Genomic DNA, 24,299 nt, shown 5'->3' with positions numbered 1-24,299 from the left:
CCCACTTTTTTCCTAGCCATGTTTTTATATCATTGCATGGTAGTTATGAACATTTCTATTCTAAGTCATTGGGGAGCATGTAGTTATTAGAACCTTATTTCAAGTAGTCTCCCAAATTTGGGAGTGACCATACAATGACTCCCCTGACATTGCACCAGAGATAGGACTTTGAATCCACAGGCTACTATTAGAACCTAAAACCTCTTCCCTTTCTCTCCCTACCCCCACTCCCTCATTCGGATCCGTCCTCCTGTGCCACAGTTGGAGCAGCCTCAGTGTTTCAGTGTTTTTTCTTGTCCCCTAAGCATAAAACATTCACCTAAACTAGAACTAGTCCATCGTTGTTGCACGTGTTTGTTGAAAGAAGCAAGACTGTAGGGCAACTCTCCATCCGTGCGTTTACACATTCAAAAACTTGTAGGCATTTGATTTCACTTTCAAAATATTAATCCTAGAGGATTCCATATGGAAAGAGTGAAGATGACTACAATTCAGCATTGCAGTTGGGTTGGAGCAGATGAGGAGGCTTCCCTCCCCCTTTCCCTTTGAAGTAGAATCTTGAACTCATCAGCCTACGAGTCGACAGGCGTTTCTGTCTTTCCCTGTGTTCTCTCCTGACCCACTGCCCTGGTTTCTACAAAATGTTGCAGATCTGAAGAGGAGGATCCAGCCTGAGGCTGCTTGGAGTTAACAGAGCCTCTCCCACCCCGCCCCGGGAGCCAGAAGCAAGCCTCGGCCAGTCCCTCTGCAGCCTGGGCAGTCACACTCTTGGCTCAGAGGGTGCCTTGTCACATGGATCCCCAGTGAAAGCGCCCTAGGGCGACTGACGCAGGCTGTCTGCTTTCCCGTTGCATAAGTGCTGGGGGGAAAGTCATTGAGCTTAGGCTTATTTTATATACTCTTTGCTTCATTTTTCTGTCTCCAATCATCAAGGCATATCTTCAAGGCAGGATGGCCAAGTGGACGAGCAGCTGGGAGTCACCGAGGCTGCCCTGAGGATTTTTATCACAGAAAAGACAAGAGTGGCCTGTGACCATTGGCCTGCGGTATCTTAAGGGCTAGCACCTCAGTTCTGCCTTGCTTCAAGAACCCTAGGTCGTGGGCAGATGTTATCAAAGGGCACAGAGTGGAGAGAGATTTCCTAACCCAGCATCCAAATGTGGGATGGACTGCTTCAGGAAGTCCTGGGCTTCCATTTGCTAGAGCTCATCAAGCCAAGCCTGGAGAGGACTTAGTTTTTGGTTTTGTTTTTTTAAAGCTTTTTGTTTTAAAAACATTCATGGATGATTTTTCAGCATCAGCCCTTGCAAAAGTTTGCGTGCCAAATTTTCCCCTCCTTCCTCCATGCCCTCCCCTAGATGACAAATAATCCAATATATGTTAAACATGTTAAAATATATGTTAAATCCAATATAGGTACACATATTTATACAATTATCTTGCTGCACAAGAAAAATCAGATCAAAAAGGAAAAAAAATGAGAAGGAAAACAAAATGCAAGCAGACAATAAAAAGAGTGAGAATGCTATGTTGTAGTCTATATTCAGTTCCCACAGTCCTCTCTGGGTGTAGATGGCTCTTTTCATCACAGGATCATTGGAACTGGCTTCCATCACTGGATAGGACTTGTTAAGAATGTGGTAGAGGAGCCTCTGATTGGCTTAAACATTGGGATAGACAGGTCTTCCAAGGCCTGCTGGGATCCCAGGTGATCCCAAATCTTTCAAGACTGTTTAACTGTTTTGTATCATTTGGTGAGACGAGAGTCACCAACTCTGTTCATTCTGGTGAGAGGAAGGAACAACAACCCTTACCACTTGGTCTTAGGGTCTTCTAGGCCCTTGCCACCTTCTCTTCTTGCCCAACTTGAATGTCTACCCCACTTGGAGTATGAACTCCTGAAGAATAAGGACTGTCTGTCTCCCTTTTCCTCTTTTGGATTCCCAGTGCTTTGCTCCACTCCTGGCAACAAATACTTTTTCATTCATCAGAACCATGCTGTATCAGAGTTCATCTAATTTATTGTCAGCATAGGAACAGAGAAATTGGGAGATGTCATCCTCTTAGTTCTTTTACCTGAAGTAGTTTTAGAGTTACTGAATGCATCAAAATAGATTTATTTTTCCATTCCTAGGTTGTCCACTAAGTAACATAGACGCATTTGCAATTTTTTTTTTTAAACATCTTTTAAATTGTACTCTGAATAGTTTGGATTTGCCAAGATTGCCTTCTCTTATCTCTGTATGGATATTAAAAAAAAAGTCTTTGTCTTGGAAATTTCATGAAATTAAAGTAGTTGAGGCAGTTTGAAGAATAACTTGAAGCTAAATTATGAAAAGCAGGTCAAATTCAAGGAGAAAACCATAAATAAACAGTAACTAGAATTTAAAATTAACTTAAATTAACTTTAATTTTTTAGCATGTATATTTTGCTTTAATTAATTATAGTTCACCTACTTTGGACTAAAATTGTTGGGTTTTTGTCTGTCCTATAAAGATTAGTGACACCCCTGAGTTGTCTGTTCTATATGTACTAACTGAGCATGTTAAAAATGAAAATAAGCCTTTAATCAAGACATTTATTACGCTGTAAAGCAATTTTCAGAAAATGCTGCTCACTTCTATGAGCTCATTACCAGGCATCTGTTCACAAGGTCAGTGTGCAAGTTTGTTTTGGCTGAGCCAAGCAGAAAGAGGAAGGACCTTCAAGGATTTTGCTGAGGATGCTCAGTATTCCACCCCTTTTTGTAGGAGAAATGCTAGTAGCTTTAAGACCAAATGAACAGCAGTCCTGCTGGATTTCACTCCCAAAAGATAAAAATATCAATAATTCCTGCAGGATAACTCATTGAATTATCTATGTCTGACTTGCCAAGTGGATAGTTTAACCAAAAATTATAAAGTGAAATATCACATAAAATATAGTTTACAGACAGTATATTCATGACGTGATTGTCTTCACATTGTGATCTGGGCAATGCAGATATTCTCACATTCTGCCATTATTTTAGTGGCTATCCTCTTGTGCAAGGTCTTAGGAATAATCAGCTGCTTCCTGTCATCTAATAAACTGGGTATACTTGTCTAGGTAATGCAGAAATGAGATTTCATGCTAGCGTTATGTTGTTTTGCCTCTGTGATGATCTAGTGTTGTGGCCTGTCGTCCTGGAAACCGCAGTGGCGTGGGAGGGAGTCAGAGAGCTGGGCCCTGCTATTAATGACAAGGATCTGAGGCAAATCACTGCTTCTCTGAGTTTATTTCCTTATCTGTAAAATGAACAGGGTTTGAAGTAGATAACCTCTAAGTTCTTTTCAGTCCCAAAATTTAATAAGATTTGGTTTAAAAAATTGCCAAACATTAATATCCTCAAATCTGTTCTTGATTATGAACAAAATAACTCTCAGGTATGTATGTGTCAAAGGGAAAAGTAATTTCCTCAAAAACTTAATAAGTGAACAATCTGGCCTGGTATGAAATTAATTAATTCCCTCTGTAATATCCCCAAATGGTCATCTAGCCTTAGCTTAAAGATCTCCAGGAAATGGGAACCAGCTACCACCTTGAGAGATCCAAGGCTGCTTTTGGAGTGATGTAAATGTTAAGTCCCATTGCTATGTCCCTATTCCAATCTTTGTTTCTTTTTCTGCTTGCTCCAGATCAGCCACAAAAAAAAAGGATTATACAGGATACCCTTTACAGTATTTGAACATATAGCCTTCATGTTCCCTCCTCTCCTCTTAGCTTGTTTTCCTCCAGATTAAGTATCTCCAGTTCCTCTGGCTCCCCTTTAACTAAGATCCCTGACCATTCTACTACCCCCACTCTTGAAACCTTTATGCCTTTCAGTGCCAAAATGTGGCACTTAGAACTCAGTAGAAGACCTTCAATGTGGTCAGAACAAAGATTCCATTGGCTTTTGGGGGGAGCTACATCAGGCAAGTAACTTAGACTTTTCTCAGATAAACTGCTTGAAGCCATGTTGTTCCTATCCTGAAAGTCACTTGGACAGTTGAGGATTTTGAGCCTTTGTAGGCTATATTTGTCCCCGTTGACTTTGACCTTTTTGAATTCAACTCATTTTTTCTGTCCACTGACATCTTTTTTGTTCCTGATTCTTTTGTGCAGCATATTAGTTCTCCCTTCCAACTTCTGTTTGTAGATATTAAATGATGAATGAAAAATTTGAGGAGAAATTGCAAATTGCATTGGAGCTGTATAGAATCCACATATTCTAACTGATAAACACACAGAAGTTCTGCTCTCATATAGTATTGTAGGTGGTAATTTCTCCACTGGCTTACTGTCAAAAAGCTTCAAAGGTTTTTGAGTTGAGAAAGAAATCTCTTTCATGTAAGGGAATTAGTCACCTACAGGAAGATAAAGAATCTTTCCCTTTCACAAAGGGCGAGCCACAAGATGAGGTACTTCACTGGGCAAGGTCTGCTTCAGAGTTCATAATTGTAAATGAGATCTGATGAAGTGGCCCTTTCCTCCTCTTCCCCACCACCTCCACCCACACCAGAAGCATAATAAATCACTCTTTTCTTTTTTTTTTCCAGTAATTTTGGCTACATAAATCTTTCTTGGTGATCTCATCAATTCAGACTGATTGAACCATTGTCTTGAAGTTTATATTTTTCAAATCTACATTTCTGACTAGAATTTTTTTTTTTTTTTTGCCTTCCAATCTTATATTACCAACTGTTTATTGGATATATCCAATTTGAAGACTTTGGTATCTCAAATTTAATATATCCAAAAGTGAACTCATCTTTAAAAAAAAAAATGTCAAGTTTTCCTCTTTTTTTACTGTTCCTCTTTTTATTGAGAAGACCACCCTTGTAGTTACATAGATTTAAAACTGAAATAATCCTTGATTTTTCATTCTTCCTCAATCTGTTACCAAGTCTTGGTAATGAATGCTGTTCTCTAGGAATGTGGAGTTTTTCTTTCTTTCTTCCTTTTTTTTTTTTTTTTTTTTTTTTTTGCTGAGGCAATTGGGATTAAGTGACTTGCCCAGGGTCACTCAGCTAGGAAGTGTTAAGTGTCTGAGACCAGATTTGAACCAAGGTCCTCCTGATTTCAGGGCTTGTGCTCTATACACTTCACCACCTAGCTGCCTCAAATTCCTACCTTTTTAACATTAAGCAGCAAATAACCTGTATCAATGAGGTGTTTATGGCAAATCAACATCCATTCCAGGACAGGAAAGAGTCTTTCTACAACACTTACGTGAAGAAATGAGTTCTATATAATGCTATCTATTATAGCCAAATGAGGTCTCAGAAAAGGTGTTGTAAAATGGGCCTCCATTTGCAACTGGGTAACCATTTGTAATATTAGATCAGCTGAAGGCAACATCTACATGGTTTCCTGAATTCCAAATTTCCCTCTTTTATACCCAAAAGATTCCATATCTAGCTGAGGTCATTGATGTTTCATCAGTTTTCTTCTATTTCCAAGTTTATACCCTGTTAATGGATCATTTTGTACAAGGAGACTCCAAAAAAAAAAAGGAAGGAAGGAAGAAAACCAAGAAAGAAAGAAAAAGAAAATGAAAAATAGTGTGCTTTATTCTATTCACATGCCATCAGTTCTTTCTGTAGAAGTGAGTAGTGTTTTTCATTATGAATCCTTTGGGATTTTTTTGGATCATTATATTGCAGAGAATAGTTAAGTCACTCACAGTTCTTCATTGTACAGTATTATTGTTATAGTGTATACTCTTCTGGTTCTGCTTTGTAGTAGTTCATATAAGTCTTTTCAGGTTTTTCTGAAATCATTCTTCACATCATTTCTCATAGCACAGTTATATTCCATTGCTGTTATATATCACAACTTTGCCATTTTCCAGTTGGTAGGTTTTCCCTTAATTTCCAATTCTTAGCCTTAAAAAAAGAGCTGCTAAAAACATTTTTGTACAGATAGGGTCTTTGCCATTTTTTAAACTCTTTGGAATATAGACATAGTAGAGGTATTGCTGGATCAAAGGGTATACATGGTTTTATAGCTCCTTGGGCATAATTCCAAATTGCTTTCCAGAAAGATTGGATAAGTTCATCCACCAAAGTGCATTAGTGTCCTAATTTTCCCACATTCTCCCAGCATTGATCATTTTATGTTTTTGTCATATTAGGTAATCTGATGGATATGACAACCCAGAGTTGTTTTAATTTGCATTTGTCTAATCAATAGTGATTTAGAACATTTTTTTCATATGACTGTAGATAGATTTGCTGTCTTTGTCTGAAAACTACCTGTTCCTTTGATCATTTAGCATTTGAGGGATGACTTGTATTCTTATTCAGTTTTCTATATATTTGAGAAATGAGGGCTTTAGCAGATTCTTACTATTAAAAAAATTCATTTCTCAGCTTTTCTTCTGATTTTGGTTGCATTGGTTTTGTTTGTACAAAAAAACTTTAATTTTATATGATCACAATTATCTATTTGACATTTTGTTAATGCTCTATCTTATTAGGTCCTAAATTTTTCCCATACCCATAAATGTGACAGATATAACTATTATTTCATGTTCCCCTAATGTGTTTATGGTTTCACCCTTTATGTCTAAATCATGTCCCCATTTTGACCTTATCTGAATTAACGCTTAAGTTCCTCTAAACCAGTCTCTAGAGAGCTTGTTATAGGTGCAGTTAACAGGTTAATATTTACTCAAACTCTGGTTAGCACTTTATACAGTTTCTTGCATTTCTAAGTTAAGCCAACAAGCATTTACTAGGAGCTAGAATTTCTAGGGCCCCCAAACCTTTAGGAATCACACTGCTCCATAGCACCTTTTACATCTGTCCTTTCTCTTTCACCCACTCCACTTAATCCAGCCTTTTATCACCTCTTGCCTAGTTTATTGCTGTAGTCCTCTCATTGATTTCCCTGTTTCCATTTCCTTTCCTTTCTAGTCCATCTTCTGCACAGCTGCCAAAATAATCTCCCTAAATTACAGGTCAAACTCTATCAGACCCCTACTCAGGACCTCTAGAATGGCAGAAAACATCATGAAAACCCTTCAGGGTCAGGGGCTGGCTTTCCTTTCCAGATTGATTTCTTACTCCTCAGCCCATGGGACTCCTATCTGGGAACCAGGAATTGTCTTCTGTCTCCTGCCTTCTCCCAGCCTCCACAGCCAGACAGTATTCCTCTCCTTCCCTCAGCCTCTTGATATCCCTCATTCAGGTGTCACTTCCAACTCTTGAACCACTTCATTTCCCTTCGGAGTTGCTAGTCTTCTAACAGATCATTTAACTTATACTTTGTATTTGTTCATCTCTGGATAGCTATATGTAGGTATCTTATCTCTTGCCTTTCCTCTCTTTCCCCTCAATATAAGGGAAATTCCTGTAGGGCAAGGGCTTAGTCATTTTTGTCTTTGTAGTACACTAGTGTGCTGGTGCTTAACTGACTCTGGGTAAGGAAGTGAATATACCCTGTAAGTACCTGCCCCTTCACCCCTTCACCCCCCAGGTACCTCCCCACAGACACCTTGGGTGTTTACTGACTCTAGGACTCATCCCCTACAGATGGCATCTTTCCAAACAGGGCCCTCCACCATCCCCGTTTGAATCTGCTCCACCTGAAATTCATGGGTGTGGACCAGAGGCTATATTCCTGACAATTTGATGAATTCTCATGTATCTAACCTATAACCATCCCTTTGTGTATTGGGATTAGCTGTCCATACACTAAAATGTTCTGAGGATTGATGGTGAAGTTGAATTTGATTAGTTTTTTGCTTCATTATATCTAAGCCGAATTTCTTCAGTTCTCTTTTAGTAAAGATCATCCAAATCAAACATTCTATCTCTTGCTCACTTTATTTTTTAATTCAGTCCCATTTAGGGACTAGCCCTGTAGGGAATAACATCTAAAAAGCTAGCATGTGGGACTTAGGATTTGCTTTGCAGGGGTGTATGTGCTTGTCTTTTTAATAATTGGCCAGAACTGCTGTTGCCATGGTAATTTCTCATTCAGACTAAAAAACCACTTCCTTCATTTTTTTTATCCTTCCAGTTTTTTTCTTTTTTGCCCTTTCAGTTGAATGCAGCAGCCACTAAATTAAAAAAAAAAAAATACAGAGGAGCATTATATTATTTAAACTAAAACTCATAACCTTATTTATTTTCTGGGAATAGAGGAAGGTGTTTGATTTAATTTGATGTTGATCAAGGATTAACTACAGGAAGGAGAAACAAAAAAATACTGAATCAGAAATACTGATAATGAAAGAGTCCTTTTCTTCTCCACATTCCAAAACCCATACGTAGCCCCCATCCCCTATAGCTCTTATTATTAATTCTGAAGTTTTTATGCATTTAAAAACAAGTTTTTATGTTTTGGGTTTTGTTATAGCAAATCCTTATCTCTTTTGGAGTTGTTTTACTACATAATTCTTATAGATTTCTCAGATAATAATCTATTGGTTTCCTCATTATCATACCATCTTTTAATTGTTCCACAAGACGAATAACCAAAGTGCTGACCAGTTTGATGATGGGGGTGACAAAAAATGGAGGATTGACCTTTGAGTGGGAGGCAGCAGGGTGTGTGCACTGCAGTAAGATCAGACTCCAGTAGAAACAGAACCCTGCAGGCTGCATATTGACTTAGAAAACCACAAAATCACATGTTATCATATCGTATTTTGTTTATTTTTTAAACATTTCCAATTACATTTTAATCTGGTCGAGGCCACATTCTGGAGCTTTGCCTGCAAATTGAACACTTCAGATACAGCTGATAGACAGCCAGCTTCAGAGCAGCCGGATCTGGGTTCCATCTTGTTCTGACTTGCCCCAAGTTTGTGAGTCTTGGTAGATCTCTGAAGCTGTAAGAGAGTAAGGCAGAAAAGGTACCAGCCCACCTTGGTAAGGAAGCTTTCTCAGGAAGGACCCACCATGCTGGGGAGAACCAGGACTCACTGCCTAGAGGGGGAGAAGGATCTCCGACCTCCTTACTTTCCCATCTCTACAAAATCATTGCAAGAATAAGCTCTTGGTGCATCCAGGGCAGCCTTGATGAAGGCATAAGAAGGGAGTGACCATCTTTCCAAAGGTGTATTCTATAGCATGCTACATGTTGACAAGCCCAGAGTTGACTCACAAGTCCACAGAAGACAAAATCCCACTATGCTCATTGTTGGAATGGGAGGAACCTTCTGGGTTGAGCTCCTTTAGACTTTCATATCCACCTGGCCGTCCTCACCCAGAGCATTTAATTCTCCCCATTTGGTCTCCTTCACAAGTCCTAAGTGATCTTTCTAAAATATGTTTGGTACTGGTCTCCTGTTCCCCAAATGGGGCACCCCACCTTTGTCTACAGGCATAGTAGGAGAGCATTGCAGGCTTTGGTGGTCCTCACGTCTACCTTGTCCTTCACTCCTGCTTCTTTCAAGGCTCAGAGCAAGTGCTACTTCCTTGATCTAGGCTTTATTGAATGCCCAGCCTCCATCCACTTGGTATTTATTTTTAATAAGCCCTTCTCTATGAACATACCGTCTCCCCCAAGAGATGCAGGCTTTTCTCATTTTTGTATTTGTACAAGGAAGTAGAACTTGATCTGAACAAACAAAACCAATGCAGAGTCACATAGTAGGTGCTTAGTTAATGGTTGTTTTTGATTGATTGTGGTCTTAATTAAAGATTCTCCTCCAATAAGATGCCTTCCATTTTTACATGAAAACTGCATGAAAATTTAAAAATAAACAGACATAACCTTTTGATTGCAATCTATGCATTAGATTAATGCTTACCAAAAGTGTCTGCCACGGATATGAAAGACAAACTGACATGAGAGTCCAAATTGAAGGAAAATTTTCTTAAATATCAAGGTACTCAGAGGATCCTTTTTTCAGACAGCATTGTTTAGTTTTCATTATGCCCTAGAACAATACAGATTCTCCTAGATGAATTCAGTAAACACTCAAAAATTTGGTCTTATGACTCAGAAAAAAAGGAAGTTTGTTCTGCAGACATTGTGATGTGCACTTAGATGAATAGACCAGAGTGGATCCATTAGAAATTATATCTTAAACCCTAATTGCAGCTGGACAGAAATTGGACAGGGCAAAAAAAAAAAAAAAAAAAAAAAAAAGGCAGATGGGGCTGCTTTAGGAACATGACAGTATTCTGAATGTCTCTAGCTTCTTCCTAAAGCAAAGGCTCATTTTTGCATCAGTATTCTTCCAGCAGTGTTGTATGACTCCCACAGCCTCTGAAAGATTCAAATTGCAGCTCAACCTGAGAGGAGTGGGAAGTACATTATAAGCATGAGTTAGGGGCCACATAAGTACCAAGAGAAACATCCCACAGGAAAAAGCATCAGAGAGATGTCGAAGAAAAGTTTGGTAGCTGTTCATGGAGCAAGAATAAGAGATAATGGGTAACCAGCCCCTCCTTGCAATGACCTCCAGCACATTATTCATTCCCCCATTCACTTAGTCACCTGTGAAGGAATTATGGGAGAACATGGACAAGATGCACACTGGATAAAAAGAGGAGATTGAGCTGCAGGGCACATAGCAAGGATTAGGCAAACTGGGATGGAAAAAGGTCAGTCCTCGCTTGGGAACTGAGGAAGCAAGATCTGAATTGAAAAGCCGAGCCAGATTTGGTAGCAAGATATGAGAAATGCTGCAATCCAAAGAGCAAGTAGACTGGTTGCCAGAGGGATGTAAGAAGTAAAAGTTAAAAAGATAGAGGGAGTTCGCTTGTCTAATTCCCCAAAGCCTCTGTCTTGTCTGTCTAATTATGGTTGTTCATGTCCCTCGGCTGTACCCGGGGCTGGCGTGTTGTGGTCACGGGGCAGGGTTGCTGTCTCATCCGTTCTAATTGGGCGGCTGGCTGGGTTGTTCAGCCCTGAGCTGAATACAAAACAAAGTTAAGCCCAGCAAGACATCTGTCGATGGAAAAATAAAGTAACAGTGGAAGGCAGGTATAACATGTAAATGCTGCCCAAACAGCGTGTTTGGACACACACACAACACACGTGTGCATGTGTGTCTCTCTCTGGGAGTTAAGCAGGGGAGGAACATAGGTGAAGGTAGTTGTCCAAGAAGGCTCCGTGGGCAAAAGGAACCGAAGGATAACTAGAATTTAGAAAGGCTTGAGGTAGCCATCCGTGCCTCTTCATCCTGTCCTGCCTTTCCCCGACACCTCCAGTGATATTTGAGCTCGGGCTTAAGGGACAAAAAGAGTTTCATAAGGTCTAAGCTTCTAATTAATTTATTTTTAAAAGCCTGTGAGAATTGGGAAATAAATTATCAAAGTTGACTTGGAAAGGGGAAACCTGAAACTCTTCAAAAGTAAATGGAAAAGAATCCTGAGAAAACCAGGTACAGAGTGAAAACTGCATATGGGGCCATGTCTCTTTACTTCCAACAATGGATGGCAAGCCCAGGCAGCTTTTCCTATCTTAGCTCAATCTTATGTAATGTTTCTGGGACTGGAATGCTATCTTCACCCCACCTGGCTCTCCTTATTAGCCACTGGGTCAACATTTTAGCTTCTAGCATGCTCTGGGCCATTGCTTCCTTAATTTAGAAATATTTGGCCACTGGGTGGTCAGCTGGCGTCCTTGGAATGACCAGAGATCAGAGAATGATCTGGAGCACATTGAGTAGACTGCCCAATGAGTGACTTAGATGACCTGGACCTGGCAAAGTTGAAGAGATTATGAATGCTTGGCAGGGCACATGCCAGGAATTAGGCAAACTCCTAGATGGAAAATAAAGTTTTTTAAAAACTCATTCCACCAGAAGACACTTAGGAGAATCTTCCTTAAACATACTGCCCTGTCCATGTGTTATTTACCATTGGGTCAAATTAACTGGTCTCTGTCTTTAAGTTGCTTAAAATCAGTAGGGTACAGGGGATTTGAATTTAGAAGTGCATTTCCTCCCTCCCTTACCTACCTCCTCCTTTTCATGATTGGCAGCTGGATAGATCTCATTCATGGATGTATATAGAAGAGGAGTGTAAATGACTGTAGGAGAAGAAAGTTATGTGGAAGGAACTGGGGGCTTCAGAGATCTCTCCTCATGCAGGGCGACATGTAGGCAGGCCCAGGGGTAATTGGGAAACACTGTTGCTTGAGGCTGACCAAATCCATGTTCTTCAATTGTATGTTAGCTGCCTTCTGAGAGGAAACAAGGTTTCTTTTAAATGTATCCCTCCCAGGAGCCTAAGGCAGTTAAATGTGCATGTTTAATTCATCTATAACTAGGACCTTATAAGAATGAATCAAATATGAAAATAAAAGTCTTAGAATTTCAGGGACTGTGTAAAACCTGTTCTTTCTGGAAAATGAAGGAATGGATGAGCCCAAGCAGGAGTGGTAGGGGGAGAAATGGGAGTTGAAGGAGCTCCTTGTCCTCCATTTCACCCCATTTTATTAGCACAGTTCCTCTTTATAACCCAGAAAATATGGCGGCCAGACAAAGCCAGAGTATATGGTTCCCATGGTAATGACTCCTAGTTCCTGATGCCATATACCACCTGGTGTTCCAGCCTGAACAGCTGCAGAGAATTATTATACAGCAAGGAAAATAACACACATGTGCAGGAACAGAATGCTTACAGTCACCTGAGCCTGTGGGTATGGCGTGCTGTTTGAGTTTGCTGTGTTGTGACTAGAGGCAACTAGAATCATATTAAAGTTTCAAGACAAAATGTAGTATATATGGTAAATTTCTTGATGATTATTAATGCAAAACCATTTAGAAATATCTTAAACCCAGCAATTGCAAGGAATAAGTTATGCACTTGTTCTCTGAATTTTGAAAAGGTCTTAATTTGGAGATGATTTCTGTGAAGGGGACTAGGGATCGTGGGTACAACTAGAGGTGTGTCCTGGAAAGGTCCCAAATGCATCTCTCTCTCAGAGAGTACTTAAGTAGAATGCCTTAATGCCCAAGAAGATGGTACTAGATGTGCCTGGTGCCTTCACAAAACTGGTTATTTGAATGCACATTTTGCCTTAGGTCCTGAGATTGTTTTCCCTCCAGGCCATCTCACTGATAGTGGCTGCTCAGAGATCTCTAGTTTAGTGTTTTCCTTTATGCTTTCGAAAAGAATTACTTTTTACAGGATGCAAATTTATTAAGCACAAGAAAAATGCTACTTTAAAGAGGAAAAGCAACATTATGAATGCTTCTTTTGCTGTGTGCTATTCAGATTGTGCCTTAAAAATATTTTTGGAGTTTTCCCCCTCTCTTTGAAAATGAAATTTTGAATGTATTCAGTACTGGAAACACATAGTCTTTTTTTTTTTTTTTTTTTTTTGAGCTGTGCTACTTTTTTCTGTCCTGTAGAGTCAAGGAGCAATCACCGAACGTTTGAGAAGTTTCAGCATGCATGATTTAACAGCCATTCAAGGAGATGAGCCTGTGGGATCGAGGCCCTTTCAGCCTGCCCCTGAACCAAAAAAGAAACTGAAAGCAGCTCCCAGTGAAGCCACAGGTGTGTGTTTGGCCATTGAGCAGCTGCTTCCATCATTTGAGATATGGATTCTCAGGCTGTTAGGGACATGGTGGGGCAGGAAATGGGGGTAAGTGCTTAAGCCTGAAATATGCCACGTCTTCAGAAGATTTGTTTTTATGAATCTGCCTTTTATTCTCAGCATTTGTCTGGGGCTCTTAAAAGTTTAAGTTTTACTTTTCCTTGTTCTTCTTTCTGTACCTTTTCCATAAGTAACCTTTGTTAGGTGTTTGACTTAAGAGAGGAGATGAAGCAAAATTGCTCTCAGGATCCAAAGTCACCTCCTGGAAGCTTTGGCAGCACCTTCTCCTCCTGTCATCACATCGCAGGCTGGCTTCGGTGACAGCATGGACCAGAGGCATTCATTCCTTAAGGGACTTCTCCCGATTGCAGGAGACACCAGTGGGCTGCACCCGCACTCAGAGCAGTGTGGGAATGGTGTCTGACAAAACCTATCTCCAAACACACTGTTTATACTCCTCCTGTTTTTACAGCATTTAAGGAATTTTCTGCTTGGGCAATCTTCAAATGTTGTTAGTTACAAATGATGACAAATTAGTTCATTTAATAATGTGTGAATTCTTGGGTAAGGTAATGGAGAAGATAAATCTGATTAAACATGGGATCTCTGTATGACGTGCTAATTAGATCTAATTGTTATAAATAGTACTGAGGCCGAGACACAAAATTCAGCCTTTTTCTTTCCTGCTTTGGACACATACAAGTCACCCAACCTCTTGGTACTTTGGGTAGTGCTCTTAGATGGTGGGACGCCAAACACAAGCCATTCTGCATGCGTTGGCAGACGGAGCTCTTCGTGAAGGAGACTCAAGGCCAGTACCACACATGCTCATACACCCATAAACATGGGGTTTAGATTGATAAAAAACCCTTCTGGTGGTCATTCACAATAGATAGTAATTAGTCCTGTGGGGGCCATATGTAACCAAACCCTAATTTTTCCTAGAGATAGTGGTATTTGAAATCCAGCTTTTCAGAGCTAGAAGGGGTTCCAGAAGCTGGGGATTCCTCCCATCCTTACCTGTGCAGAGACCCCTGCACATTTCTCTTGGCCTGGGGACCCCACTCCTTCCTGAGGTGAGCACTCCACACCTGCAAAATTGTAAGTGTTGGGAGTCTGCCTCCCTGACATCCACACAGGAGCCCTACTCCTGCTTGGGGGGCCAAGCAGAATCCATGTGACCCCTTCTCTGCGTGGCAGTCCTCCAAGCCTAAAGAGCGCTGTCCTCTCTGGATGGCCTTCAGCTTATCTACTTTCTTCCTAAAATGGCCCAGAACTGCGAGCACAAGTGCCCCTTCCTGCGGCTCTGCATTTTCTGCCACTCTCAATGCACCCCAAGAGCCCTTTAGTTTTGGCTGCCAGAAGTCATTCGACTCGTCAAGGCTACAGTTCACTCAACCCCACCGATTCCATTCAGCCAGGCTGCTTTCTAATCAGGCTTCCTCTCCCTGGTACTGGTGAACGATCTTTTGAGCCCCCATTGCAGCATTACATTTATCCCTATTTCATCTTCCCTGCAGCCCAGGATACAATGGTGTTTAATTTTTTTATCAGTGACGTGGATAAAGGTGTGGATGATACAGATGACAGTCATCATTCAGAGATTATTCATGATTTAGAGCACTGTCAGTCAGCTGGCATTATCAAGTACCCACCGTGTGCCAGGCACAGAGTTAAGCTCTGGGGATACAAAGAAAGGCAAAACAAAGTCCCTCTTCGCAAGCAGCTCACGGTCTAAAGGGGAAGATGGCCTCTGTGTAAACAACTGTGAACAGGGCAGCTGCACATGAGAAATGAGCAGAAGAGAGACACCGACATTAAGGGGCAACCAAGAAAGGGTCCTTGGAGAAGGTGAGATTTGGAAGCAAGCCTGTGAGGGAGGACGTTGTGAAGTTGGGAGAGCATCCAGCATGGAGGGCCGCCCAGAGGCCTTGGCTTGAGTGGGTGCCAGGGAGGCTGAGAAGACTGGAAGCGTGGTGAGGGACCTCCGAAACAGTCATGGGAGAGGGGCTGGTGGCCATCTCTGGAGGCCAGTTCTTGGGGCCCTTTGAATCCTCCCAGATTCGTTCCCACCCCCACCCCCATCTCATGGGCAGGGGACACTGTCTGGCTCTCTTCTCTGTCTCAAAAGAGGGCAGATTCTCTGCCTAAGATTCTCATCATTTCTACTCTGTCCACCAACTCTTCCTTGGTAAGAATTAGCTCAAGAATGGCATTTCCCTTTGTTGCTTTCTCTGCCTTTGGAAGGATGAAATTATTATTATTATAGGAAGAAATGATCAGTCTCTCTGCTATGGTCAGAGTGACCCAGCAGATACTCCTCATCACTAACATAGCAGGCTTCCAGCGGGCTCTCCAGCTCCTTCTGACCAGGGGGCCTATAATGATGCTTCTCCTTCTGCCTCTGTCAGTCTCTTTTCTCTCCAAGCAACAAAGAATTCTTTTTTTCCTTTTTTTTTTTTTTTTTTTTTTTTTTTTTTTTTTTTTTTTTTTTAAGAGAACAAGCCGCACAACAGCAGGAGAGAAAGCAATCATGATAAAAAGGAAATTCAGATTTTAAATCTGGTCAGAGACTTTTACAGAGTATTGTAATTGGTTCTCTTGGTTTCTAGGAGGGGAAAGAAATCATATGTGATCCAAAAGATCTCACAAAATTACAGAAGTAATTTCCCAAAAGTCACCAAATCCTGAGGTGAAAATTTCCTATGGATTTTCTGCCCTAGCCTCCTGGCCTTGATTTTTTGGCTTCCCTTTCCTTTAGGTCAACCCTTCTTTTATCCTCTGATCCAAGGTTGGTCTCTCTTCTTCGCCTGCTTTTGGCCTCTGGAAAAGGAAGGTCAGCCTATTCTCTGTGGTCTTGGTTGAAACTATTGGACACACTGAGACACCCCTCAGCTTCATGCTGGCCTCTCTTGTTCTTGCTCTTAGACTCTTCCAAAGGCCGTTTTTGCACGATTCTGGATGAACTGTCCAAATCATCTACATCCTTTTTTTTTTTTTTTTTTTTTTTTTTCAGTTCAATTTGGTCCTGGTTCAGACCATAGGGAAAAGTTTGCCAAAGAAAGTTCAGCTCAGTAAAGTTTCTGTGTCTTTATCATAACTTAAAATTTGAGTCCACGTTCAAGGCAGCAAAGTGCATATGGGGGCGGAGGGCTTGGTTCCTTCAAATTAGCATCAGAGAATTGATTCTCTGGTACTAGAGAGTTTTAAAGGGCTGTAGCAAACAGAATAATGAGTAACATAATAGTACCTGAATCATGTGGCATGGGTTGATTTCCTAAGATCAATTTCCTCTCCCACCTAATCATGCTTATTGTCTAAAGACAATCTATTTCTTCTAGATTCAAAAGAATATAATTGATTTTCATTTTACTCTTTTCAACTCAGAATTTCTAACAGCTTCATAAGATAAAACTAAAATGTTTCTAATTGTATTTTCTTATCTTTTTTTTAACAAGCCATTTATTGAGTAGTTACTTTGTATAAAACCCTGCTTTAGGTGGGATTGGGAAAGCAGAAGACTTATTGAACCCTTCCCTCAAAAAGCACATAATCTATGGAGAGAAAAAACATGAACAAAGCAAAGTGATCAAGTCTAAACTTTAAATAACTGTTACAGGAAAATATAGTATTGGCATTAGCCAAGCCAATATTTTTTTTTTTTAAAAACTCACTTATTTAAAACTTTAATACAAAATAAGGGGGAAAAAAGGAAAAAGACAGACAGAAGGTGGGGGAGGGGAGGAACCATTGTCATGTGCCTAGCAGAACATCAGGAAGGATTCGAAATATATAGCAATAAATTCCCATTTCAAGAAAGCATATATAGTATAGAAGGCATTATATTCATGATTGTCCATCTTTGCTTCTTGTAGGTTATTCTTTTGCTATCTGCTATGCACTTTTTATTTTATTCTTTTTTTCCCCTTTTTATCCCTCCCTCATCCCACTTTCTCCAAGTAGGTTATAGTTAAATACAGATGTATTTATGTATACATATTTATATTATATATATATATACACACACACACACATTTACACATACATAGACATCTGCAATAATATTAATATGGCTGAAATATAATGTAGATTTCTCTCTTGATTGAATCTTTGTTTGATGTCTGAGATCAATGATTATTAGCCTTACTCTTTTTTTCTCCTAATAAATTCTACTCTTGATTATTGTTATGTTTGTGCATATCTCTTTCTTTCCTATTCCTGATAATTCTTCTACTTTTAATCCTATTCCTTAACTTGCCTTGCTATTTCTTAAACTTCCTTCACCCATGGACCCCTCCCTTCTTTTCTCCCCCCCGCCTTTTCTGTCTCTATCCCATTCCCATTTATTTATACACCTTGTCCTACTCCCATTAATCTAAATACCCTTCTCTATCCTATGCTACCTTTTCCCTCCCTCTTTAACCTTTTCCCAATTATCTAGACCTTGCCCAACTGCCATAAATTTATACCCTCTTCTTTACCCCACCTTATTCTGTTCCCTTCCCGTATATTTCTTTATAGATTTTGTAGAGTGCTATACCCTTCTTGGTATAAATTTAAGTAGATTTTCAAAACTACCAGTCTTCCTCCCCTATCTAATGTCTCTTGTCAGTTCTTCCCCTGTACCTCATCCATAAAGCATAATTAATTACTATTTTTACCCTTTCAAGTCAGATCCTACTGAACTCTGCCCCAATCTTTCTTTTGGATTACTCAATTGTTGATGTACATCTTAGACATGTACTTATATTTCTACATGTAAAGCATCTATGTGCTGCAGTGGATAGAGCACCAGCCATGAACTTGAGTTCAAATTCTGACCTCAGACACTTAACACCTCCTAGCTGTGTGATCCTGGGCAAGTCACTTAACCCCAATTGCCTGGGGGGTTTGTCCTTATTGAGTCTCTTAAAAGTAATCTTAAAGATTGGCTCTTATATGTTAAATTTTCTATTGAATTAAGATTTGTTTGAGACAAAATTCTGAAAATCTAAGAGTTCATTGAATGTCCTTTTTTTTTTTTTTTCCCATTCAGTATCATACTTAATTTTGGTAGATAGAATATTTTTGGCCTAGTGCTTTTTATTGTCAATATGTAACATTCCTGAACCTGTAGTCTTTTATTATAGCTGCTGATAAATGCTGTATAATTCTAATTGTAACTCCAGCATATTTGAAGTTTTTTTTTTTTTTACCTTGTGGAATTTTATCTTTGATTTGGGGACTTTTTTCTGTTTGTACTTTCCCTTCTTCTGTTACTTTAGGACAATTTTCTTTGATTATTTCTTGTATTACTGTATCAACAAGATTCTTTTCTTGGTTACAGTTTTTAGGCAATCCAAATATTCTTATGCTTTTGCTTGATCTCCATATCTGTTGTTTTTCTTATGCTTCACATTCTCTTCTATTTTTTCATTCTTTATATTTTGTTTTGTCATTTGCTAAGTCTCTTATAGCTTCACTGGCTTCCCCTTACCCCATTCTAATTTTCATAGAATCATTTTCTTTGTTAAGACTCTGGATCTCCTCTTCTAGTTGATTGACTTTCTTTTCATATTCTTGTTTTTCATGCCAAACCTTTTGGATGAGGTTCCTGGTTGAGCTTGATAGAGTGAACAATTATTATCGGAAGGGAGTGGGGGAGAGCTGCTGGTAAGAGTGTGAGGAGGAAATGGCAGCATGCCCTCAGGACTTACTCACTTTGTCAATATGTTCAGATTATGGAATTCTCTCAAAAGATGGAGATGAGAAAACAGACGAAGATGGTGATGGGCCGTTTTCAGATGATGAAATGTTAACACACAGAGGCCTTCGAAGATCCCAAAGCATGAAGTCCGTGAAGACCATCAAAAGTCGCAAAGAGGTCAGTCAAGTACATTGTTTATTGCCCTTGATTAGGATTTATGGGACTTATCCTCCTAGAGGATTCTCATCCACTAAGACGGCCAAGGGAACTTTGGTATGGTAAATAAATAGGAAGGCAGACATTGTGGACATCAGAGTTCTGAAGGGTTCAAGAAACTCAAAATAGAGCTAACTCTTCACTATCTAGTAAGATAACAGATGGGCAATGGGATGTTATAGTTAATCAAATATTCCAGTGAACCGAATTCTCTGTAGCCAGAGCTAGCCCTGCACACAGGCTGAGAAGGCACCTGCCAAAAAGCAAACATGGCTAACTTTGTAACTGTTTCCCTTCAAAAATGGGATGGGATATGTCAACATGAACTGAACACTGCTTCTACCACTGTGCTTAAAAACAGGACAATGTAGAATCATCCAGTCTATCAGGGCCATCATTCTAAAAGCCAATGAAAAAAGCAGAAGTATATTCATTGATTGGAAAGCCAAAGACCAGAATTTACTATGACAAGCCCACTACAACTGGGATTATATTTGTCATTGTTCCACCATAATTAAACTTAGATTTTCAAGGATTTTGTACTATGTTATATATGCATGCATATCTGTGGGTTAATTGAAGTATAACTGTTTTACCACCAAAAAAAATCTGATAAAATAATGGCAGTTAATAGAGAATGAACAGCTTATAACATGCATGGCTTAATAGTTTACTGATTTAAAGTTAAATGCTTAGCAAAAGAAATTGGGATTTCAAATAGCCATATTTAATAAGCTAAAATCAGTGACTCATTTATAATAATATCTCATGTTTCTCTCCTTAGGTACGGTATGGCTCATTAAAATATAAAGTGAAGAAGAGACCACAGGTGTATTTTTAGTTGACCAAATATCTCCAAGTAAACTGCTGTAATGCAATAACTTGACTTCAATTCATCATGTATTTGTCCATTTAAAATAATTCCTCAAGAAATGGTGATGATAGGACAATTAGAAATAATTTTTTAATCTGTTAAGTCTATGAATAGGTTTTATTCCTCTAATTATTACTTAATATTCTCTACTATTAAAATCTATTTATGTAAAATGTAGTTCTTTCAACACTAAGGTAAATTATAAGTGATAGAAAACATTACCCTTTCCTAAGTTAGTTAACACTAATTGAGTGTTTGCTGTACAAGCAAAAGCACACAAAAAAAACTTCTTTAGTATACTTGAACATTTTTGTGGTTCAGGAAACCTTACAAATCCTTTATGGGTATTGTAATTTGCTTACCTCCATTTATGATGAATCATGAAAGAGACCAATTTGCTCTAAACATTTGCATTGGTACAGTAAACGCAGAAGGAAAGAGATGATAAGTTACATTTTATATATCCTTAGCAATTTTACTTTTGTAAGATTTCCTGGTCTCCTAAGTCTCACCAAGTTTTAAAACTTTTAATTTGAAAACCAGGTATCTACATCCAGCACTTTTATACCAGTACAGCTTTGCACACTTGAAATTGTTTACTTATTTACAGCTGTACATTTTTTTCTTTTATTGAAACTATTTTCATCATTCTTTGTCTCATTTTGCTATGTCATATATGTCTTTGTTCTTTAACTTCTCTTCCTGTGGGTTTATTTCTTTAAATGTATTTTGGTTCTGGAAACATGAAACACCTTTTCATTAAATATCCATTTGAGTTTTTTTTTTTTTAATTACCTTCTCATGAATGAGAAGCAATATGTGATTGATAACCTACCTTTGCATTTGCAGTTCTGTTTTGGCAGTTAAATATAGTAAGTTCCTATTAATAATACTTATGAAGCTTTTAACTTTTGTAAAAAATGCTAGCTTAAACATAGTATGGTTAGTGATCCAACATAGTACCCTAATTTCATGAAATAACTCAAAGTTGAAGCATAAATTATCGGTTTTATGTGAATCTTACTGATCGATTTCTGAGTATGGCATTGGCCAGATCTGTTTCATTGAATCACTCCTTTTCTGGCTAAGATATCTCCCCTGAGATGTGAAATACAAAGATTGTTATCTTTCTTTCATCTGAAAAACCATTTCTATCTGAGGAAAATGTATCCTAATGAGTCTTCTTTTTAGCAAAAAGTTTGAGGTTTTAAATTATTGGGGCTTGAATAATGGACTCTTAGTATTATTATATAGTACCTGAATTGCTTTCTTCACATTGAAAACCAAAGTCTTTTGAATGTGATGCCATGTAATTTTTTTAAAAGACAGAGTCTTTTGACTATGAAACAATATATGTTTTTTGAAATTGGATCTTTACCTGAAAGAACTGATGACCATTTAGTGATTAGGAAATGAGATTTTAGATATCTCACACTTGAATTGCAGATGGAATTATATTTGTTCAGAAGTTTTATTCTGATATCCTACTAATTCCCCCAACTCTTATACTGTTCTTCCTTCCACAATCTGTCTCCCCTCACCCCCTACCTCACTCCCCTCAAAAAAAAAAAAAAAAAAAAAGATTGTGACAGTGAAAGCCTTGATTGTTTTGTCCTCATCACCTCCTCTAGAATGGGAGTGTTCCAGTGATGGGAAAAAGAAGGTTTGCTTGGAAATTGTGCCCTAGTTGATGAAAAGTGCACTTTGCACTAAGGCTCTTTGTTCTCTTGCTCATTAATAAAAATTAGTAACACCTTTTTTTCCCCACAGTTACTCATAAGAGCAAATGCAAAATTGTCTTTTCCTTGATCATTTGTTCAAGAGAATTCACTATTTTCTCTCTTGGATCACTAGGATTTATGATCATCAGCTCTTTACGGAGAAAGCTTTGTTTACATGCTCATAGTGCTGGGCTTATTCCTTGCAAGTTAGAGAAAATCATGGTAGAAAACTTACTGGTCCTGTCGGTCATTATTCCTCAATTTTGTGAAACCTTCAAGAGTGCTAATTGACTTCTTGTGGGCCATTTTGTGACTAAACTCCACTTTGCAGGGGCTGTAGTTTATCCCTTTATCTTTCTGATCTTCCATCATAGGATACAATATTTCTCAGTAGGAGAAAGGCAGACACGATTTCTACCTTGGAGGAAATGAAATCTTCTAGATAACTGATTTTTTTTCTAAAAGCATAGCTCTCTAAGTCAAGGTTAGAAAAGAAGCCTTTCATAATTGTAAAGAAGTTTTTAAAAAATTCCCTCTTCCTCCCCAAAGATCTCTGGAGCCCATTTTCAGAGGATACAGATAGTGGTACAATTTGTTCTGTGCCTTTTTTTTTTGGGGGGGGGCACTTTTCACTTCCTCTCCCCCTTTTCCCTGTTACTTGCTTTTGGAATATTGTTCTTAATGCTTCTTCTTTAATCCAATTTCCCCCCTCACAAATTTTAGTTGTGTTTTAGAGTCCAGTGTTCCACAAGATTTTTAATTTTTAAAAAAATCCCTTTTTTCTCATTCTCCTTCATTAACAGTAAATTCCTTTTTGTTCATTGTCTTCTATTCTTGAATCTCGTGGGAGATGAGGATGGCTTTTCCAATCAAGGTGCTTCATCCCTAAGAGGCACTGCCAGGAAGCCACCTCTGTCAGCCTATGCCAGCCAGTCAGCAAATGCCCTTGCCTATTTGTAGCACTTTTCCTGCAACCACTTAAGTTTATCTGTTCTTATTTTGTTATGTTATAGAATTAGTTTGTCATTAACAAAAATTAGATATTTCAGAAGTTTATTCACAGTAGCAAGAATTCATCACTTACCCTTGCAACCTGTAATATTTTTCTTTTAAAGTGAGCCAGAAATATTGACGAAAATGTGTTTGTTTACACAAGTACAAACACATTCAATGCATTCAGACCTTCCCCGGGGCCTTTTCAAATGTAGATTTTGGTTAGAGAATGACATAGCCATCGTTATCAGCCATGATTACTTGACCATATTTTATTGGTTATATATAACAAAAATTTTTAAGCATTTTCAGGGAACTTAATCCACATCACCACCAAAGAATTATACAGTGTTATGAGTTATATAACAGAAATAATTGAAAAATATGAATTAAAATGTACTTTCCTTTTTTTCTTTCTCGACTGAAGCAGTTAATTCCTCAAAAAAAGTTTGAACTTTGTTTTGTTAAATATTAACTTTCATCAAAACATCACACACCAGGCCCCATACTTGTTTTAATTAGAGTGTCTTCTTTCAAATTTTAATTTTGATCCTTTCCATCAAGAGAATTCTAAGGGAAAAGTAAAGTACATGTTTAAATCAATATAATCAGAGTTTCTCTGTATACTGAGTAATTCATTTCTAAAACAAAAATAGCTGTTTAGAATTATGCTACTTTATTATGCTACTTTGTAGCATGCATGGCATATTTTAAAACTAAAGCTTTTTCTTTCTTTTTTTAATATTTAAAAATTTTTAAGTTAAAATATTTTCAAGACTTAACTCGTAAATCAAGTGACCCAGAATTTAATGTAAAAGTTTTTAAATTTTTAAGGTTTACCATTTTCTACTCTAATACTTTTAAGAAACTGTGTAATAGCTTGAAGAAAAATCTTATTGCATATTATGTCAACTTTTGTAAATTATTTAAACAGTGTTGCGGGTATTTTTATCATGCTGTGTGTTTTTGAAAATTCAATAAACTTCGGATTTACTAGTTATGAACTGAATCATTTCTTATGTCAGATTGCACATGTGCAGTGCTCCAGCTGTCACTGCTACATGTGGCCCTCCAGCCCACTCCTGAATAGCTTTCAAACTCCAACAGACTTAACCTCTGAGCCCCTTTCTTTTAGCAGATGACCTAACAGCCTTTACAGAAAATATTGAGGCTGCCTCTTCTGAACTCCCTCATCACCAAACACTTCTTTACTGTTTCAGAATCTCAGAACTGGGAGGGTCTTCAGAAGTCCAGACTACAAGAAGAATCCTGCCAGTGGCTAACCAAAAACCTTTC

At 38.6% G+C, this 24,299-nt stretch overlaps 1 protein-coding gene across 4 annotated transcripts in view; it reads left to right on the top strand.

Annotated features, from left to right (window-relative positions):
- REEP3 (receptor accessory protein 3) overlaps positions 1 to 24,003 on the top strand; it is a 91,734-nt gene extending 67,731 nt beyond the window's left edge. For 3 of the 4 annotated variants that reach the window (XM_051982597.1, XM_051982595.1, XM_051982598.1), the window contains exons 6-8: positions 13,326 to 13,473; positions 19,231 to 19,376; positions 20,200 to 24,003. In XM_051982597.1, the coding sequence (XP_051838557.1) occupies positions 13,326 to 13,473; positions 19,231 to 19,376; positions 20,200 to 20,256 (351 nt within the window). In that variant the 3' untranslated portion in view covers positions 20,257 to 24,003. The remainder of the gene's footprint in view (positions 1 to 13,325; positions 13,474 to 19,230; positions 19,377 to 20,199) is intronic. The other variant, XM_051982596.1, reaches the window with a different exon arrangement.
- The last annotated feature ends 296 nt before the right edge of the window (positions 24,004 to 24,299 follow it).

Source organism: Antechinus flavipes, chromosome 2 (assembly GCF_016432865.1).
Source record: "Antechinus flavipes isolate AdamAnt ecotype Samford, QLD, Australia chromosome 2, AdamAnt_v2, whole genome shotgun sequence".
NCBI lineage: Eukaryota > Metazoa > Chordata > Mammalia > Dasyuromorphia > Dasyuridae > Antechinus > Antechinus flavipes.
The sequence above is the reverse complement of the archived record's forward strand: the minus strand, read 5'-3'. Positions and strand labels throughout refer to the sequence as shown.